This window comes from Lissotriton helveticus, chromosome 6, assembly GCF_964261635.1.
Source record: "Lissotriton helveticus chromosome 6, aLisHel1.1, whole genome shotgun sequence".
Taxonomy (NCBI): domain Eukaryota; kingdom Metazoa; phylum Chordata; class Amphibia; order Caudata; family Salamandridae; genus Lissotriton; species Lissotriton helveticus.
This window is the reverse complement of record NC_136067.1, coordinates 185,713,272-185,735,345: the sequence shown is the minus strand read 5'-3', so window position 1 is coordinate 185,735,345 and position 22,074 is coordinate 185,713,272. Positions and strand designations below refer to the sequence as shown.

Below are 22,074 nucleotides of genomic sequence, written 5' to 3'. Positions count from 1 at the left end.
GTCCAGAACCAAGAGACTTGCAAGAAATACTTACAGAAGGTTCTTGAAACTAAGTGAAATTCTGAATAAAAAATGGAATACAAATGTGGAGTAAGGTGCAAGAACGTATAAAATATGTTATCAACTGTATTGCGGTGCACCTTTCCCTTAATTCAGCAGCCTTCTATATTAAGAAACAAGAAGTAAAATTACATGAAATACAGGAGTTATCTTATATGGGGAAGCAGACATGGAAAACCACTGCAACCCCAGAATGCTGTTATGGTGTTCCAGATGTCCTTGAGGCACAACAGTTATGCATTTTTCATGGGTTCAGTAATTCAAGAGTCAAAGTCTGTGTATCCTACGAGAACCAGAATTCATATTTAAGTCATCCAGGGATGAGTACGGGCCTGGAAGGGGGCAAACCATGAGGCAGCCAGGGGCATACCCAGAATTACCTCTGAAAGTACCTGTATCTGTGGCTAAAGATACAACACTGTGGATGACAACACTATTGCCTAAAGGCAGCATACGCCGAAAGGGGCACAGGTATGGACTGGAATATGCAATTGTGTTGGCACGTAGGCAAGACTCGAAATACTGCCATTGCTACAAAACATCACAATTCGGTTATTAATATCTATTGATACCTCCACCTAATTTGCTTCATTAATGGTGCCCTTTGGTAGCTTGACACAAAAGCAGTCAGGCCTAACTTAGAGGCAATGTGATGTATTAATGCACACTTAAACAAGTAATACAGTGAAAACACTAAAAAATAAAAGACCCAGAAAAAATGTAGAAAACTGCAGTAAAACTAGTAAATTATTTGACTCCAAAACAACAAAACTCAGATCAGCAGAACAGGGGTTATGAATTTTTATGTTTTTTAGTAACCACCAGTGACCAAAATCAAAACACCAAACATGGTCATGTGGTTCCACAAGACTAGGGCAAAGTCAAAAGGTATGGCTGACCGCAGTGGAGTGGGGTCCAGATACACAAGGTAGTTTGGGCCCGGTCTCGCCTTACCTTGAGCGTTAGAAGAAGATTTGAAGAAGGGTAAAGTTCAGCCGGGCAAGGCAGCTCGTGGTGTCATCGGGGAGACACTAGACGAAGCCTCAGTCTATATTTCTACGCTGGACTTTGTCCCTTTTTTGGAAGTTGAAAATCTCCTGCAGGACAAAACTGCAGGCTATAGCTGACAAGAGCTCCATCCCATCTGCGAGGAGTTGCTGAACAGGATTTGCTGCTGCATAGAAGAATGCATGGGATGCTACTGCGAAGTCGGGCCAACCGGCGATGCACCTTGGGTGGATCAGAGAACAGGTAGGTCCTGATCTTCTCTTGGTTCACAGGGCCCTTTTTTTAAATACTTTTTTAAGCCTTGAGGGTTGTTTTTAGGCTGTCTGGTCACCTCAAACACCACCTCCAAGGGTTGGGCACCACTTGGAGGGCAGAACTCTCTTCAGGCAGGGTCCTGGTGCAGGGTTCAAGTTGTGCTTTTTGTGTCACTGTAGGTCAGAAAAGGAGGGCAGACAACTAACCTTTGGTGTTTCTATGGGTTCAAGCAGCAAGGCAGTCCTCCAGCAGCAAGGCAGTCCTTCAATAGCGTGGCAGTCCTCTGTGGGTGAAAGGCAGGCTTCTAGAAGTAGGGAAGACCTCTGAAGTAAAAAGCAGGCCTCAAGGAGCAGGGCAGTCTTCTGAAGTGCAGGGCAGGCATTCTAAGTGCCCTCCACCTATCCAGGAATTAACCGAAGAGTGGGTCTGTGGATTCTGTTGTTATACCTAGAGCCAATTTTGAAGTGGAGGAAAGTTTTAGAGTTTTCCACCCATAGATGGCTCTGGAATTTCCTTCCCCCCACCCAAGGAGGGTTGTAAGCCCTTCTCAAGCAACATCCACAATCTTTGTCAGGGTGAAGCACAAAAATTCACTTAATTTACCCATGCTTAACCCTCTGGTAGCTTGCCACAAAATCAGTTCCACTTATCTTGGAGGAAATGTGGAAAGTTTTTATGTAGTACATAAACAGTAATAAAGTGCAAACACAACACAAGAAAAATCCCACACCAAGTCAGAAAAAAAAAGTAAAATGTCATTCATTATTTGACACCAATAATCCAATCAGTAGAACCGTGATATGCAATTTTAAAATGTATGGTAAATATAGCATCTAAAAGCACAAAGCTCCACTTGCGAATATCTGGTCACGGAAGACCAGGTGAAAGTAACAAGTTAAGGCCAAATGCAATGGAGTGCGGGCTGGAAACAGTGGCCAAGTTAGTCCTACTTAAAAAGTTACCTTCTAAAGTCCAGCACAAAGGGTTTTATTCATGATGGAGGAGCCGCGAGGAGCAGGAACAGCATCGCGGATAGTCGACACTGTAGCACGAGGAGCAGGCTGTCTGTCACTGTAGTGCAAAGATCCTGTCCCAAGTTGTGAACGCTCGCTGTTGGAGCTACATATTTGCAGTCACTGTGGGGTGTCCATGCAGAGTGAACTGCAGATCTTTTATTGCCCATCATCACTGAAGCACACTGGAGCTTCCCATTGGCTGTCGGCACAGGCAGGAAGACTTTGGTGCGAAAAGGCTCGTTCACGATCGTGAAGGGACCAAAAATTTCAGGATTTCTCCTTTTCTTTTATAAGGAGCTCAACTGATGCCAGTTGCAGGTCCAGTGCAGCATCCTAGCTGGGCAGTTGCAGGGAGTACTCTGGAGCTTGTTGTGTCCCTGTAGCTCAGAATAGAAGATCAGTCAGCTGAACCTTGGAGTCACTTCAGCCTGGGATGAAGGGGGCAGGTCCAGTATTACTTCTCAGACATCAGGGCAGGCATCTCTCAACAGTGCAGTCCTTCTGTAGTATCCACAGGTCCAGGAGTGTACTGAAGAATGGGTGTGAGGGTCTCCTTTTTGTACCTGGTTCCCATTTTCAAGTAGAAGAAACTTCCCTTCCTGGTCTTATTCTGTCTGCAGGCACAATAGGCTAGTGTGAATTCCTTTGTGTATGCACTGAGGCAGTGTCTCTGAAGTATAAGTATGACAGGTGACAGCTCTGCCACCCCATCAAGTCAAGATGGTCCACCCTGCCAACACCCAGACCCTCTATTGTGGGGCTGTCTGAGAGAGCATACACAAAGACCAACTGCCAACTGCAACTAGTTATGTGATGCAGACACCAAATAGTTAGGGCAAGCAAATTCAAACTTTCTAAAAGTGGCATTTTCAAATTTGTCACTTAAAGTTTGACTTCATGATTAAAGAGGATGTGAAATTACACACCAATCAGACTCCAAACCGCATCACTACCTTCTCCCCAGCAAAAGTCATATATTAAATGTAATTAGGTAACCAATGATATCCATTGGGAGAGGTAGGCCTTGCAATATTGAAAAACTAATTTGAGAGTTTATCACTACCAGCACATGTAAAACTTAAAAGTATGTGTCTACCTATGTAAATACAATGCACCCTACACTGTGGGCTGTTTAGGGCATACTCTATGGGTAACTTATATGCACCCTACAATTCACCTTATCCTATGAGGACATTTCAAACCTAACAGAACAAAGCCCAGCCCAAAATGCATTGGGCTTGCTATAAAAAAAAACACGTTCCACGGATTGAATGTGACAGCGATGAAATGTAATGTGATTACAATATTAAAACTTGTTAAAAATTATTAAACAAAGATTCAAACTACCATCAGGATAAAAGTCCAACTTCTTTCAAACATTCTAACCAAGGGAGTACAGAGTGGGAACGTTTTTGCCTTTTGGGGAAACACATCAAAAAAGGTTTATTTTGCCAGATTGAAATGCAGTTATAAACTGCGCACAAAAGGGCTACAATGGCAGGCCTGTGACATGTTTCAAAAGGCTACTTAAGTGAGTGACACACTCAGTCCTACAGGTCAACTAGTATCATTGTATTCACAGGATCAGGGTACTTGTAGTACCACTTTACTAGAAACTTATAAGTCAATAAATGTGCCACTTGGGTGTAAGCCAATTTCAGCATTGTAAAAGGAGAGAGCACAAGATCCTTAGCACTGGTTGGCAGTGGTAAAGTGTGCAGTCTTAAAGCCAACAAAAACAAATCTCAGCAAACAGGAGGGGAGTAGGCAAGAAATATGGGGGGAGGGGGGAGATCACCCTAAGGCTGTCAGGTGTAACATTTTGGTTTTGCTATTCAAGTACCACATCAAAATTCCCTCTGGAATGCCTTGCTGCTCATGGCAAGTGACTAAGCACAAAGCTGAGGATTCCACAGAGAAACCTGTTTACCTTTAGACACCACAAACTTTTGATTCTGTGGGAGCTCACTCACAGCTCTCATTAGGACTGCAGCTTCTCTCTCTCATAGTTCAACATATTGTTTTCTTGGGCTAACAATATTTTTAATAGTTTTTCTCTTTGCCCGCTTTGTATTTTTCAGTCTGCTTACTTGATGAAAAATTGAGTGCCTCCCTCAAAGTGTATGTGGCTAAGGACTTGTGATGACTTCGATAACTGTCGAAAGAATCAGTGAGAAGGCAGTGCACTACTGTTTAGCACTGTACATGTCTAACTCACAATAAGCCATATTCTGTTTCTTAAATACATTTTCTTGTTTTCCATGGTTCACAATATTGCTCACATACAAAATGTTTGACTTTCTAATTATTTTGTTAGCTCCTAGCACATATTTTACCTCAATTATATTTAATCACACCATTCAATGTACCCTTCACTTTTTACCTGTATAAACTGTAGTATAACATGTAATTTCTACCTTTTTAAGCGACTTACATATACATGTAGCAAGACACTTTAAAGCCACCTACATGCATATGTAGGTGGCTTTTAAGTGTCTTGCTACATGTTTATCATCTACTTATTTATCAATTCCATTACACTGTATATACTAAAAAGTACAGTGCCCGAAGTCTCACAGGTTAGGTTTGCAAAGTTTAAATAAAGTAAACATGAGGCATGGGAGTAGTAAATGGAAGCTTGTATTGGGTAAACAGAGCTATTTTCTCACACACCTGTACATTACAGAATATAAAACATGCGACTATGGTATATAAAACATGATTATGATATGTAAGAGATGTGATTTAAACATATGAGGTCAGTTATGCCTTCAGTAAAAGAAAGTATTTAAAGAGCCCCAGGGTTCAGTATCTTACCTGCTGGAGGTAGTGCGACCCTTTTCTCAGCTTTGAATGTTATTCTGATATCAGATTCACCAGAAACTAAACAAAAACAGAAAAAATTAAAACAAACTGTTCACAATTATTCAGAAACTGGTGATATGTTTTTTATGATCATCCTTCAATTAAAGTTATTTGCTGCGCTTTCCTTTTTCAGCTTTTTAAGGTGTATAACTCACTCTTGCCCCTATATGAAGGCAATGGGTGTTAAAGGAATAAGCATGAGATTTGCAAGACACATTTCAGAGACAGACCACGCATCATATTTATCTGAAAAATCACAAGTAATGAACACTCAGAAGTTGAATGCCAAGGCCCTAGAGGGCGACACAGGCCAAAAGCAATATATGTTTAACAGTGCCTAATTTGTAAACAATTAAGTGCCAGGATCAAAGGTATTTCACTCTGGTCCACTTTAGCTGACAACCCACATTTTGAACTTTGTGTTGAAGTCCAAGATGTATCCTTTTTCAACATAAATTAAAGTTAAATGCTCCACTAATCACATATAAATACACACACAGAACCACCATGTGTTGGATTGTCATGAATATGTGCCGTATTTTGCTAATAAGTGCCGCTGCCAAGCACTGGAAAACACTGGCACAAATTAAGTACTAGTGTTTAATGGCTGTTGTTCCCAACTTAGTACCAAAATCAGAAAGACTTCACTGGAATTATTGTCAATGAAAGGAAAGCCAAGAACACAACCCTGCAATGCTACAGCAATGTCAGAAGCATGATATACAAAGGACCGGTCATAACATAACATAATATAACATAACATAACATGGAACTCTCCACATGTGCCAGGCTACCCGTGGGGTGACAGTACGCGCTATATAAGTTTAAAATCAATCAATCAATCAATCATGTAATAAGCAAGCCTTCAATGCAGTGCTTAATTCATAGAAGGATAAGTGCCATGGCTGAAGGTTTTGCTCAAAAGCCTGTGGCCCTGTTGAATATTGGGGTGTGCTGAATACCACAGCAGGATAGTCCTAATTCCACGTCATGCTTCTTGTTATACCTGTCAGTCTTAGGGTTATCTTCCCTCAGACGATTTGCCTTCTTCCTCCATGTTTGTTTGCTGGTTTTATGATGGCCGTAGGACTGTGTGCACTTTACCAATGCGAACCAGTGCTAAAGTGCAAGTGCTCTCTCCTCTAAATATGGTAACATTGGCTTATACCCAATTGGCATATTTAATTTACTTGTACGTCCCTAGTAAAGCGGTACTACATATACCAAGGGCCTGTAAATTAAATGCTACCAGTGAGCCTGCAGCACTTATTGTGCCACTCACTAAAGTAGCCGTTTTAAAACATGTCTCAGGCCTGAACATTGCAGCCTGTATGTGTAGATTTACAGTGACATTATTTTCGACCTTGCAAAAATAAACCTTTTGCCAGGCCCAAACCTTCCTTTTTAATACATATAAGTCACCCTTAGGGTATTCTTTGGTCTGCCAAGATGGCAGGGTGCAATGTATTTAAAACACCGGAGCATCTCTGGGGGGTGGAATCCTCTAGAAGCTTCTCCCACATTACAGTGGGCACCAGGTATATATACATTTTAGACCTCAGATCCCAACTCTTCAGTACACATCTGAAGCTGTGGAAGATTCAGAAGAAGGACTGTTGTGCTGCAAGAAAGACTGACACGTTGCTGCCTTACTGTGCTGCCCTGATACCAGAGGGAAGGACTGGACTTGCATCTTTAATCCAGGCCCAGCAGAATATCTCCAATGTCTGGTTGGCTGGCTTCCTGATCAGAAGCCTCAGGGACAGAACAGGCTTCCTCCATCTTGACCCCAGCACTTGCACTCTGCCTCCTGTGAGTCCTGCCCTCCCAAGTGGTGCCATTTCAGTCCGGAATACTTCGAAGCAGGCCGGAAGGTGCACTATCAGCCCAACTGTGGTTAAAGCAGAAGCCACACGAAGTGATGCATCACCTCCCTGAACCTTTGCATAGGAGCCACTGCGCTAAGCATCGCCTCATCAACCCGACATTGGACCCGCATGTGACGCATCCCTTGAGCAGAACTTTGCATTGTGGCCCACAGCCTTCCAGGAACCGCTGCTGTACGTTGCATACTCAACACAGACCTTCACATTGCAAGCCTCTCATCAACAGCATCCTTGACGTCAACGCAGGACTCCGCATCGCAAGCCAGCAGCTTCTTCGGAACTGGCCCGTATGCAGTGCATCTTGACATAGGACTTTTCACCTCAAGCCTCCCATGGATGGCATCCTTGATGATGACAAAGGACCTCGCATCGCAGCTTCTCGGCTCCTAGGAATTGCAACTGTGCAACACATTCAATCTTGATGCGGGACTCCGCATAGCTCCACAATCAGGATTTAAGACACTCTTGTTCAACTGACTTAACTGGGTCCCTGTAGCCGACCTGTGCTTCATCGCAATTGAATTGAACTTGTGACATTGTACTGGTCCAGCACTACCAGATATCCACAGTTGGTGCTTTGTGCTTTTGGTGCTATTTTCACCTAAATCTTTAAGATTGCATATCCCTGGTTTTACAGATTGGATTTTTGTTGTTTTGTTCTAAAATTATTTATTACATTTTTCTCTATTTTGCTTAAGCTGGTGTGGGATTTATCTTGTGTTTTTACTTTATTACTGTTTGACATGCTGTATAAATACTTTACATATTACCTCTAAGGTAATCCATTCCTTTTGTTCCAAACTACCAGAGGTTTAAGCACAGATTAATTTGGGGTTAACATGTGTTTCAATCTGACAAAGATTGTGGCTATTGCTTGAGTAGTATTTCATCTCCCTCAATCATCAACCCAATTTCTTTCACCTCTTTATCCGCCACCCCACAATTCCTGCCTTTTGTTCACCCCTGCTTTCTCCCTTTGTCACTATTTTTCCATCTTTCTCTTCCTCACTTTTGTGTTTTTCTCTCTTGTTCTAGATCAAAGTCTGTTGTGGAAAAATAAGTGCTGATCCCCAAAAATAAGTACTGGTGGGACCCAACTGCAAATTCCGACTCCAATTAAGCACTGCTTCAGTATGTTACTAAACTATAGGCCACAAGTATGAACCTTTGTTGCATGGGCCGATTCCTAGATTCACTAAGCCACTCAACAGGATGGAGGCATTATATCCATATAATACACCCTATATGTCTCTACAATGCATTGACACAACAAACTAGGATGTGAGCTCTCGTTTTTACAGGGTAGGGCCAAACAAAACAGCAAATACACCTATGTCATCTGAGAGGAAAACAGTGCCTACATAGGAGAATACAGGCTACAGATTTAGCAAGTAAATGAAACTAAATGCAAAGCTCTAAATCTACTGAATCTATAAGGAGTGCAAGTGAAGTGTTTATAGGTATTGATCCCATTAAAGTTGATAAAGACCATTTTTTAGAGGGTAAATAAGATTTAGCTGGGCAACTTTCCTCACTGAGTTTTATAGGAAGCATTTGGCATATTGGGTGATGTTAGAAATGGGGGTCTCTAGTTGGCAGAGGTAGGTACCTTTGCCCAAATAGGGACCCTTCCCTCTAGTTAGGGAAAGGGGGATAAACGTCTAAATTAACCCCTGCTCACACCCTTGGTAGTTTGGCAAGAACAGACAGGCTTATCTCAGAGGCAGTGTGTAAAGCATTTGTGAACACACAGTAATACAGTGAAAGCACTACAAATGGACACCACGCCAGTTTAGAAAAATAAGTCATCTTTATCTTAACCAAACAAGACCAAAAATGACAAAAACACACAATACAGTAATAAAAATATGACTTTCAAATGGTAGAAATAGTTCAGTTCCAAGCAAATTGCAGATGCGACACCTTTCACACAAAGTAACTAGGATGCGCATAAACAAAAAGGGTTGCAGGGAAGGTGATGCATCAGTTCCTTACACTTAGGGAAGGTGATGCGTTGGTTCCTTGCTCTAGGGGAGGTGATGTGTCGGTACATTACTCCGACACAGGGGAGGTGATACGTCGATTCATACCTGGATTGGTGGTGATGCCTTGGTTTCTTACTGCATGGGGAGGTGATGCATCGGTTTCTTATTGCGTCCCCCAATGATGCAACAGACTTAGCGCCTCGATGTGATGCGACAATACGTGACGATGTCTGGGTTCTTGCATCCTCACATCAGGCATTGTGTCGGAATTGGTGCGGTGATCCCTGAGTTTGGAGATCGGTGCAATTGATGCAGCGTGCGGCAATTTCTGGAGCCACGGGCAGGCGCTGCAACGATTTCTTCAGCGACGTGTCGAAAACAGGTGCGGATGCATCACGCTTTTCGAATTTGCTTTGCTTTTCCAGCTCCCAGTGGCAAACAGCCTCCAGAGGTCCAAAAACAACAGCAGCCATCTCTTAGCAGGTCAGAACTCTACGCAAGGAAGTTCAGAGGAGCTGGAGGGGAAGTCTTTGTGTCCCTGAGACTTCAGAACATGAGGCAAGCTCAGGTTCAAGCCCTTGGAGATCTTCCTCAAGCAGGGGACACAGCAAACAGCAAAGTCCTTTTCCCTTTCCTTGGCAGAAAGTAGCCACTGCAGGCCAACCCCAGATAGCAAACAGCACAGGGGGAGTATTCCGCCTATGCTTCTCTGGCTCTTTTCCTTGGCAAAGGTTCCTTTTGATTGCCAGAAGAGATCTAAAATAATGGGGTCTGGGCCCCAATATTTATACTACAAATTCCTTTGTTCGCTGGTGGCAGAGAAGCCCTGTGCTCAGTCAAAACCATTTCTGTCCTATCTGGTGCAGCTTCCTGGCAGGAGGTAGAGACAGCATTGTGGAAGGCAGACCAGGCCCATTCAGGTGAAAGGAAATCTCCTTCCCCTACTCTAAATGCAGCCCAGGTCTATTCATCGCAGCCTTGACTCATCCTGACTCTCAGGAGTCACTGAACCTCCCCAGCCCCTGTCACTTCAAAGCCAGACAGTCAATACACATCCTAGCAGAGGCTCTCTGGATTGCTAAGCAAGAAAATACCTTCTTTCTAACTGGTATTTTCAAACACAGAATGTAAAAATCACCCTCACTAAAAGATGCATTTTAACATTCTGAGTTCAGGCCCACTAAACTTCATTTCCCTACCTTCTTTGCAGGGGTAGTTAGGTTTATAAGATGTTATAAGCAAACTCCCCATTGTATCCTAAGGGAACAGGAAGACTTGCAATAGTGAAAAATGACATTGGCAGTATTTCACTATTAGGACATGCCACACACACAAGGTCATACCCTACCTTTCACATACACTGCACCCTGCCCACAGGGGTACCTTGGGCCTACCTTAGGGGTAACTAACATGTAAGAAAAGGGAAGGTTAGGCACTGGCAAGTGTGTGCACTTGCCAAGTTGACATGGCAGTAGCAGACTGCACAGAGGCACTAAAATGGCAGGCCTGAGTTACATTTACAGGCTTCTTATGTGGGTGGCACGATCATTGCTGCAAGCCCACTAGCAGCATTTGATTTACAGGCCCTGGGCACACAAAGTGCACTGTACTAGGGACTGATTAGTAAATCAAATAGCCAATTATGGAAACACCAATCCATAACAACAATTGACAAAGGGAGTACTTGCACTTTGGCACTGAACAGCAGTGGCAAAGTGCCCAAAGCATGTGGACCTGCAAAACTAAGTACAACACACAGCAAAAACACAGGAGGCATAGGCAAAAATACAGGTAAAACCCACACCAATGATGCCAGGTCTAACAGGTGAGTGTAAAGATTTTTTGGTCACAGGACACATTCCAAATGAAGAAGAGCTGGGAGTTATGACAGTAGTCTTGGTGGTATTATGTGCCATTCCACTCCACTGAGTACACCTAATTTGTCCAAAAATGAAGGTATCTTAAACCTGAATAGTTTGTGCTTACAAAAACACGTGCAATTTGCACATTCATTTCCATTTGTTAATCAGGAGGATTCACTCACGTGTAATTACTAATCAATAGAAAGTGTGATCACCTTTAAGAACATGATTTCCCTTTGTTATCAGCCTGAGTCTCAAATACTACCAGGGAAGACAGGGTTACTTTGCTTCATGGTGCTCTGGTGATGACTCCTTTCTCTTAGAAATTCTTTGTCAACCTGGGTACCGCCTAAGGTCAAAGTGATTGCTGTGTGGGAGGGGTCAAAACTCCAGACTGGCTCGTCATTCCCGAGTAGGTATATGAAAATGGTCAATGTTAAGATGGCTCCTAAAGAATACTCTAGCATGAATCTTACCTTCTGTAGATACCTGTTCTTATTATAGCCTTCAACAATGTATATATTTCTTCCCCGTACCCTGAGAAAATTGCGTGAAATAAACAATATTTGGAAAAATAAATTGAAAGTGCCCAGTGGAAGTATAGGCACACACTTTTGAAACAATTACCCCAAAAGCCATACCTTGCTCTGATAATGTAATGAATGCTTGTAGCAAATCAACATTCTCTGCATGACCACTTCAGATTTTTTGACTTATTCGAGTGCCTATTTCTGCTGGCATTATCCCTGCTAAACAGGAGTCATGTAATTGTGTTCTTTTTTAAGCATGGTTAAATTGGCTTATCCCTGATGGACACATTTAACTTACATATTAGGCCGTAGCATATGGTGTAGAAAGTGCACCCAGGGCTTGGAAGTTAAATGCCACCTGTGTACTGCAGTACCTATTGTGACATCCACAAAGGTGGCCTGTAAAACATGGCTTCAAGCCCACCATTTGTAGCCTGATTCCAGCAGCCTAAAAAACCTGTTGTCTAACTTGTCAATATAACCCTTTTTGACAGATAGGAAACCAAGGAAACCATACTTTTAAAAAATAATAGGTCACCCCCAAGTATACTTTGCTGTCCACAAAGTAGGTTGGCTATTTAAAAGTGGAGCGTGCGCAAAATTAAAGTTAGCATCTTCCTCCCATGACTAGATCCCAAAAGATATTTTCAGTAGCTGTAGTTTTACAGATGATAGCTAATATAGTTATTCAAAGATTATTTTTCATATTTTCATAAAAGTCAAGTTCATTGGTGAATTTAGATGTACTATTAAATGTTTAGGAAACAAACTTTTAGAAAATTGCCTTTTCTCTAGCTGAAGCTCCTGGAGGTAAATTTGCATCTGCCTACCAGCAGCTACTCTGGGAGTAATTGACCTTAATGAGGTGTGAAAACTTCTCCCAGAATAGTACAATGGAGTAGGCCTGGTGAGAGGATGGACTGAGTGTGGGGCATGTGATCCTGGAAGCTCAGGAAGGACAGAGGGGATGGGCAATGGCCCGGTAACTTAATTAACGTAAAAAGATAGAGGTGAAGCATGCCCATTCATAACTTAGGGTAAGGGGAGATTTGGAGAAGGTAAAGTCTCTGTTCCCATGGCTCTCCCTAGCCAGGCTGGCCTGAATCCAGTGGGAATGAAACTAGTCCCAGAACCACTTTTGGAATGACAGGGTAGAGGACTACTCATCCCCAAAACACTCCCTGACTGGCACACAAGCTCTCTTGAAATGCAGCAGGCCTGTGCCATTTCCTGTAGAGGTGCAATGTGGAATAGTTTGAAGAATTCAAACAGGTTGTGACACAAACATGCGGAGGGTTAGCTCCCTGGAACCTTTTCCCCATTGGTTAGAAAGTCTCATGGAGTCACCACCACACAGCAGCTAGTGAAAATCATAAATGGGAAACCCCAAGGAATCCTCCTCAGAACAATTTTTGGACCTGAAAAAGATCAGAAGAGGACTGAACCTGCTCCCTCTTGAACTCAGGACAATGAAGTGGACTCCAAGGGTCAGTTGGTTGACCTCCTGCGTGGCTACAAGGACACAACAAGCCACAAGAGACTGTGGGGCTGATTACGATGCATTAGGAAACGGTTCCGACTGTCGGTTGGAGCTGTTCCTACCACAGAGTAATCAGCCGGTCGGATTCCTTTCCGGCCGGCCCAATAGGATGGTGTCAGTCGGAAAGGAATCTGACTGGTTATTATGATTGGCTTCCGACGGGCTCGGAGAGCCTGTCCCCCAGTCTGAATGAGTTCAGTAATCCCAAGGGGCTCCTTCAGCCTGGGGGATTACGATGGCAGATTCCGACAGCCTTTCTGTACCAGCTTTTAAGACACAGAAAGGCTGCTGGAAGTCAACTTTTGGAACCCCAGCAGGGCCCCCGACAGCCGCGGTCCATCAGGTAACAATGGTGGGGTGGTGGGGCCGGGTTGGGGGGGATTTCGAGGGACAATGATGAAAGAAAATGAATTATTTACTTAATTTTCCCTCTGCATCGTTCCTCAAAATCCCCCCAACCAGGCTTCACTGTGCCACAGCTGTTACCGGCATGGACCGCGACTGGTCCCCTTGGGTACAAGGCCTCCGGATGGGTGTTGAGGGGGCCCTATGGTGCCCCCTCTTGATCCCTGCACCCGTGGCAGGCACCTGCCCAGGTTGCAGGGATCAACTGCACCTCAATGTTTTACAATGAAAGCATGCATTCCGGTCAGAATGCATTGTAAAGAATAGGAGTGCAACTAAACAGCGGGGAATATTTACAAGCCCCTATCACCATCACAACGTCACTTTAAGCGACGTTGTAATGGCGATAGGGGCCTTGCCTTATTTACAAGGCAGAGTTAAGCCACTTAACGTAGCCTAACTCTGCCTTGTAAATAAGACACCCTTTCACGCTATGCTTAGCATGAAGAGGGAGGGCAAATGGAGTTGTTGTGGGTGTTCCACCGCAACAACCATTGATTTTGACGCTACCTCCTACTTCCGTGGGAGGTATAATAAGGAGGCAGCACCAGAATTAAGACCAGGGAAAACATGGTCTTACCCTGGCGTAACCAAGAGAAATGTTTCATTTCTCCTCGTTTTTGCTGTTTTCATGTGTGCTGCGTTGTGCAGCACACATGGAAACAGCAAAAGGCCAATGATTGTTCATTTACAGGAATGTACCCCTTCCTGCATATAAACAATCTGTTTTTAAAAATGCTGTTTTGCAACTTCTGTGTGTACTGCATTCAGGAGCACACATAGAAGTTACAAAGCAGAATTAAAAGATGGATTATGTGCAGAAAGGGGGACCTTCCTGCACATAAGCAATATTCCTCAGCACGCAGACACCCTTGCAATATGGTGCAAAGGTGCCTGCACTGGTGCAAGGCTGCTAAGTGTAGTGTCAGTGCACGGGGAAACACAGGTCTGCACCATATTCTAGTAAATATGGTGCAGTCCTGAGTTTCTGAAGTGGGGGAGCGAGGTGTTAAGCCAGGAAGGCTAACGCCTCTTTTCCCACTTCCAATGTACATATGCCCCTGTGTTCTGTCGCATCCTTATTGGTTGGTTGGGATGGCAGACAGGAGGTTGGTCGGTCCCAGTACTGAGATAGTGTCGGGCAGACTTAAGTCTGCCCGACATCGTAATTAGGCCCTTAGTGATTGAAGTGACAAGGTGACTAGACCTTGCTGGGGCTCTGATGGAGCGAGTCCTGGCCCCTAACTGCTGTCCTTGAGGCCACTGGAGCTTTAGAAGTGACCCCAAGAGCTGCTCGGGAAACCCTGAAAAGTTGGGGTGTCAGCAGAACCTCATGTTCAATTTGAATGCAACTCATCATTTGCAGCTTCAGGCTTCCTCCGCTGGAGAATTTTGAGCTCCATAAAAAAGACTAAGTCAGAAAGTAACATTTTTGACTGGACAAACCCTCTTGTTGTAACCGACCCATGTCACCCACTTTCATGGACACATAAGGCTTTTTTGAGCTATTTTTACATAAAGCTTAAAAAATTCCTATTTCCGATTCCCCTTATTGGAGGTTTTTCCCTTTGGTGTCATTTTTAATTAACTGTTTTGGCATTGCATAAACACTTAAACCATCGACCTAAGTTAAGCCTGTCTGCTCTGTGGCATAGCTCCTAAGAGGATAAGCTCAGGTTAATTTAGTGACTTTGTGGTTCACCTTGACAAGTTAGTGTTATCATTCCTTGAGGTGGGCGATCACCAACTCCAAATAAAAATCTACTTTCTTCGTTATTTTACTTGGGGTACTTCAAATGTCCATCTTGTCCTGGAGACCTGAGGAAATATTGACATATGGTTAGCCAATAGGGTCACTTTAGTGAGAACAAAATGGACTTTTTGAAGTAAAAGTTGATAGATTAATAATTGGTGCAAGAGCTACCTGAGGCTGACAACAAGTAGTGTCAGCTCTTAGCAGTTCTGTGATGCAGAACAGGCTGCACTAGTTGGATAGTTGGGGTTCCAGGCAATTTAACAAGTTGTTTAACACATATTCTTGCAGTATAGGAACACTTTCCAAGTGTCACCAGATGGAAAGACAAAAGACATGGTGGGTAAAATAGTATTACCGTACAATCCACACACGAGAGAGAATATGTTTTTCTAGCCCTTCAGCTTGAAAAAAGATCAGGGATCTTTGGGAACTAGAAGCACCTGGAGGCTTTTAGAATTCTTAGCATGGACATGAACAGAGCAACAGCATTTGCCATTGCCACATTTCTTATGCCGTTATGAATATGGTGCACCAAGTGTATCCAAGTGATCCAAGTGATAAGCTGCGTGATTATATTCTCATTATAAGAGATGTGCTGTTTTTCCCATCCTCCTTTGTCTTCTATCCCAGAGGAAATTTTCGCTGCAATCCGACCTACTTACCTCACATAGGATACCTTTATATTATATACTTTTATGGCCCTCTTTGCTTTTTAACTCTTTTTAATAGATATATGTGTCACACCCTCATTTTTAGCCACTCACAAGCTTGCATCTGTCTCACCTTTGCAGAAGTTAAAAACAAGGGGCCTCATTTATGAAAAGTGACGCATCGCTGCGTGAAAACAGCGATGTGTCACTTTTCACTGCGCCCTCCTTGCGAGACCAATGATGCTTCATATTTAGAGTATGACGCATCATGGCGCAAGGAGTTACAGATACGGAAGTATTTCTGACGTATCTGTATGGCGCAAAAGTAACGCATTGCTGGAGTGTGTCACAAAAGTGGCGCAACTCCAGCAATGTGTCTTTTCACATGGGGCAAGCCCCATGTGAAAGGGCCTGCATCAGTCTTACGCCTGCTGTGAGGCAGGCGTAAGATTTTGACGCATTTGAGTCCTAGAAGTGGAGCAGTGAAATCTTATAGATTTCATTGCGTCACTTCCATGACCCTTTCTTGCATCAAAACGCCCCCCTTGCATATATTATACCTGGCGCAGGTATAATGTGGCGCAGGGGTTTACAAAGTGACGCATCTACCTAGATGCGTCACTTTGTAAATATGGCACAACAAGGCGCATTTTTTACACCACTGGTGTGTCACAAAAAGTGACGCACCAGCGGCGTAAAAGTGACGCACAGCCTCATAAATGAGGCCCAAGGTTTGTATTTCGCACTTTACAAATAATGGACTGAATATGTTTTGTTTTTTAACTCTTTTTAATAGACTTATGTATGCTACGCCTCCATTTTCATGTGCTCTTAAACCTGTATCTTCCTGACCCATGTAGCTTGATAAAGACCGGGCTTGCATTTTGCACTTTATAATAATAAACAATCTATTTGGAAGCCCCAAAGTGCTTGGCATGACTGGTTTGGTTTTATCTTTTGTACGAAGTGGTGGAAAGTTGTGTTAGATGTAACAGGTAATTTAATGATTTTTCTTGGGCTTTTATTATTGTAACTTGCTGTTATAATCCTGATGATAAACTTTGTTTTTATTTTCGATGCACTTTGTTTTATTTTGTGATTACTTTTTGCACATCAGAAAGCGGTTTATATTACCTATTTTGAAAGGTAAAGGTTTTACTCAGGCCAGACCGGCCTTTTTGTATTTACACATGCTTAATAATGTCTGGTAATTTTTAATATAACTAGTTTTTTAACCACGGCTGTTAGACTAAGGAGGAAAGGAAAATGAGTACCCCTGTTAGATACTGAATGAAATGTTTATATTTATTTATTTCCTTATCATGTGTAACTTGATGAATTAGATCCTGTTTTTAATATTCTGTGATGTACATGATACTGTAACATCAAGGAAATATTTTTTATTATTTATTTTTTTGTGTGCTTTTATGGTTTTAATTAAAGAATAAAGTGAATTTGACTGACTGATAGAAATAAAGCTTTACAAGCAAACATTATGCTACAGAGGTTCTAGTGGGCGTTTACCAATGTGCAGTAACATGGTGGCGCATCAGGGGAAGCTCATGACTGGCTTTCAGGAAACCAGTTACATCAAACAGCAGTGTTGAACCTGTGTGCCACGTGACTGGGAAAGAGCATGGTGCATGGTGCATGGAGATAGCTTGTCTGCTATTTTTTCCAGGATTAGCAATCGCATTAGTCATGATGGTGCAGCTTTTGGTTCCAGGATCAGAGAGAGCCTTGGTTAAAGCAGCCAAGATTACGACGTTACATGGGATGTTTTCCTATAAATTGGTGTGAAGGGCAGGGTAACCAGTTATAGCTGCCAGGGTCCAAAATAAAGAAGGCAGAATCAGTTGTTTCCTTTCATATTATTGTGTTCACATCTTAGGAGGCACACATATCAGAGATGGATGGATGGATGGATGGATGGATTTCTTCTTATGTCGCTTCACCTAAAACCACATCCTCTGTTTATTTTTTCTCCATAAGGTATACTTCCATATATTGTAGTGCCCGGATTTCTCTAAGGTCTGGCGTGAAGTTGTTCCTCTTTAGAAATGCTCCTGCTGGGGCAAGAGAGAGACAGCTATCATCCATGCACCTTAACGCCCAAGCAACCCTGAGAACCCTCTCTTTCCCCCTCCTTTTATATTATTTTCCATGTATAAACAGTCTGTATGAGGTGGGCTATAAGTCTTGCTCTCTGAGCTTGTAATTGGTAAGAGAGAGGGTTGGCATATCTTAGCCCTGCCCCCTTTTTAAACGAGACCCACCCTGCTTCTTCCATGGGCTTCTGTCATGTTTCTTTTTTGTAACCATATTCTTGAGTTACAAAGATGTCATATCCCAAGAGGTTAAATATGTTCATTTTTTATATAGCTAAGCATATTTTATCCAGTCTCATACTTACCTGTCCCTTTTGCAGGCAATCTTTATGCCAGATTCAACCAAGTGTAATAGACTTTTCAGTCTCAAGTAGCAGGGTGCATTACAAAAAACATGAATTACTTTGGGCCTCATTTAGATCTCGGCAGACAGGTTACTCTGTCACAATAGTGATGGATATCCAGTCCACCAAAATATAAATCCCATCGGATAGAAAGGGATTTATATTTCGGTGGACCGGATTGCCATCAGAATTGTGACGGAAAAAGCCATCTTCCAAGATCTAAATCGGCCCTTTGTTAGTTCCTGATGACTACAATTCAGAAAAACTACCCACCAACTTTCCCTCATTGTAATTCTAGTGTTGTCACCTTCACTTTGGTTCAAGTACACCGATACACTTGAAATTGTAGTTAGGCTGCAGCATGAAAGAGAGACCAGAAATGTTCTATATTTATGAAAATATGACGCTTTTCTGCTCTCTCTTTGTGCTGGTGCACTGTGTGCAGCATATTGCAAGGGTGTCTTAGATCTGGGCACTCTAGGTTAATTCTCACTGCTTTTGTGCCAAGTTACTGGAAGGTTAAGCATAATTTAATTTAGCGACTTTTGTGATTCACCCTGACAGGGATTGTGGTTGTTGTTTAATAAAGGTCTTCCCCTCCTCAATCAAAAACCCAATTTCCTACATTTCTTTTTAGGTCTTGCCCAAAGAGAGCTTCAGCTGTTTGTAGGCATCCCTTTAGCAACCAATTCACTTATAGTGGTCTTTGAATCTTCTCCTTTGCTCATGAGTCAATTACTTTTTTTTCTATCTTAGCTCCTTTGTGATTGTACTGGAGGCACTCCTTTGAAAGGTAAGTGGGGCAGGGAACAGCTCCAACCCACTAATCCTGGCAGGATGGCCCATCCTGCCAACACCTAGTCCTCTTTTGTCTCACTGTCTGGGAGGAAAACACAAAGGCCAACTACCAAATATTCACAGTTATGGGACTACGGACACAGGCTGCAGGAGCCAAATGGTTAGGACGAGAAAATGTCACCTTTCAGAATTGTGACTTACAAACTGACTTTACCATTAAAGAGGATTTTAGATTACAATTTTTTTGAGAGCAAACATGATATTTCTACCTCTACCAGAAGATATAGAACTTAAAAGCACACTTCTAGCTATGGAAATACGCTGCATACTGCCCTTTGTGCTGTTTAGGGTGTACCTCAGGTGTGACTTATATGTATTTAAAAGTGAGGTTTAGGTATGGCAAAAGGTTCTTTTGCCTGGTTGAATTGGCAGTTTAAAACTAGGAGTGGGCCAAATGTTTTATTCGGCCCACGGAATTGTTGGAATTTACTGACTGAGTTCTAGCCAGATTCTGCCAATTGTCGCTTGGGGGAATTTTCTTCTGCAAGGCTCCAGAAATGCGAGCATGAGGGTGATTTGCCATTCACTAGCACCATTTTATAAGGTGGGTGGTCGCAATCAGAGTGCTCAGTCTCGAGTAGATTTCCTGTTGTTCAAGTAGATTGTCTACTCAAGTGGCAGTAAAATCCTCTCGAATGAACTTGTTCTATTGCAAGCCTCAAAGTGCCCTTCATACTGATTTTTTAACGAGGCTCGCTCTACTGGCACTAAATTGCAGTGCAGCGTAACATACAAATTTTCCACGCATTGGCGGAACTACGCAGAATCTTGTTGAGTTTTTCTGTAACTCCGCTGAATTTCACGGAGTGAAACTCCAGGAGTTCCGCCCACCCCAATTTAAAACTGCACACATGCTACAGTGGCAATCCTGAGACATGCCTAAAATGACTACTTAAATGGGTGGCACAATAAGTATACTTGTAAAGTATACAAAAAATGATGGATCGAATGCTTAAATTAATCTCACCCTTTGGTAAATACTTGAGCTGCATCCCAACCATCATCATTTTACACATCATGCCACCTCAGTTTGTACCCAGCCATATGCAAATCAGTCTTGACCATGATCCCATGGGAACAATTCAACCCAAAGTGCCAAGCCAGGTCCTCCCTGGACCGGAATGAAAGCAAGCTAGGACCAGTTTCACCCTAGTTAGGTCTCATCAGCCAGGTATAGCTTGGTTCCAGTGACACTGTGTGCACGGGACCCACATATTCTCCCTTAGGGCGACACACTAAAGTATACAATAAAGTGATGGATGTAATGCTTTAATTCATCCCAGCCGCTGGTAAATTACATGGGTTTCATCCCAGACCATTGTTTGGACACAGCCATAATCAAATCAGTCTTGGCTCTGCTCAAATGGGATCAGTCCAACCCAAATTGCCTGGCAATGTCTTCCCTGATAAAGAATGCACGCAGTCTATGACTTTCACCAAACTAGGGCTTATTAGGTGTAGCTTGGTTCCAGTGACATAGTATGCACAGGACACACATCTGGGCCTACCCATCCCATTTAGGGCGAACCACTAGAGAATAAAATAAAGTTTTGGATGGAATGCTTAAATTAATCTCAGCCACTGGTAATCCCAGTCTATTGTTATTTTGCACACCATGCAACTTCAGTTTGGACCCAGCCATATGCAAATAGCTCTTGACCCTGCTGCAATGGGAACTGTCCAGCCCGAACTACTGTGCCAGATCCTCCCTGATCCAGAACACAAGCAAACTAGGACAGGTTTCGCCCTAGTTAGGGCTTATCAGTCAGGTATAGTTTAGTTCCAGAAACACTCTGTGCACAGGACCTACATCTGGGCATACTCCTCCCACTTAGGGAGACAGACAAAAGTACACAAAAAAGTGATGGATGGAATGCTTGAATTAATATCAGTCACTGGAAATTACTTTGGGTCCGCATCCCTGTTCATCGTTATTTTGCACACAATTCCCCTTCAACTTGGACCTAGCCATGTGTAAACCAATCTTGACCCTGATCCAATGGGAATAGTCTAGCCCAAACTGATAGCTGATAGGCCAGGTCCTCCCTGAGTCAGCAGACCAACTAGTAGCATTAAATTACACTCCACTGCATGGCTACCTTGGACATAAAACTAACATCTGCACCCATGTATAGAAACCTAAAGTGAGAACATCAGGGCTGAATTGGAGCAGGTGGGTTCCGGTGCCTGGACACTTAATTGCAGGAACCAGCACTTATGACAGCTACCACATGGTTGCGCTCTTTGTGTAATTCAAAAATGAGCAGACAACTGTTGTTTGTTAATTCAATATACATTAAAAACAATACCTGCCACCAGGGCATTAAGTGGGATGAAAAAACTGGGGGGGGGGGGGTCTCTCAGAGGGGCGTGGCTGATATAATTAAGGGCGTGGCTTAAACATTTATGCTAAAAAAAGTTCTCAGTATACTGTGGCGCCCGAATTAACAAACAACAGTTTTGGTGCTTCATCTTTAAATTACACAAACAGCGCCACCATGTGGCAGCTGTCATAAGGGCTGGTTCTGGCAATTAAGTGTTGGCTCCAATTCAGCCCTGGTGTTGTCACTTTGGGTTTCTGTGCATGGGTACAGGTGTTAGTTTTATGTCGAAAGTAGCCATGCAGTGGAGTGGGGGGTACGGCTGCACTTTGCCAGGACATCAGCTTCTTTGTTGGTGATTGAAACACGATATTGTCGTTTCTTTTCATAAATTGATGTGTGCTAGTTCACTTTTAGCAGAAGTCCTGGATTTATTTGATGAATATTTTGCAGGGTGTGCAGACTTTACATTTCTTACCGCTTTCTCGTGTCAAAACATTCTGGCTGTTGGTACTGTGCATAACCAATGTCCATAAGTTGTCTGTGAGAAGTGCTTACCAACCATGGAAAACTGATTCATGAAAAGCTATTTTCAGGTATTACTTGCAGATTAGACTCCGCCTCC

General features: G+C 42.9%; 1 protein-coding gene across 1 annotated transcript in view; it reads right to left on the bottom strand.

Moving 5' to 3' along the window:
- The window catches only part of PKHD1 (PKHD1 ciliary IPT domain containing fibrocystin/polyductin), a 1,769,028-nt gene that overhangs the window by 281,019 nt on the left and 1,465,935 nt on the right, over window positions 1–22,074 (bottom strand). The window contains exon 55 of the mRNA XM_078647366.1: window positions 5,157–5,222. Within this exon, the coding sequence (XP_078503492.1) occupies window positions 5,157–5,222 (66 nt within the window). The remainder of the gene's footprint in view (window positions 1–5,156; window positions 5,223–22,074) is intronic.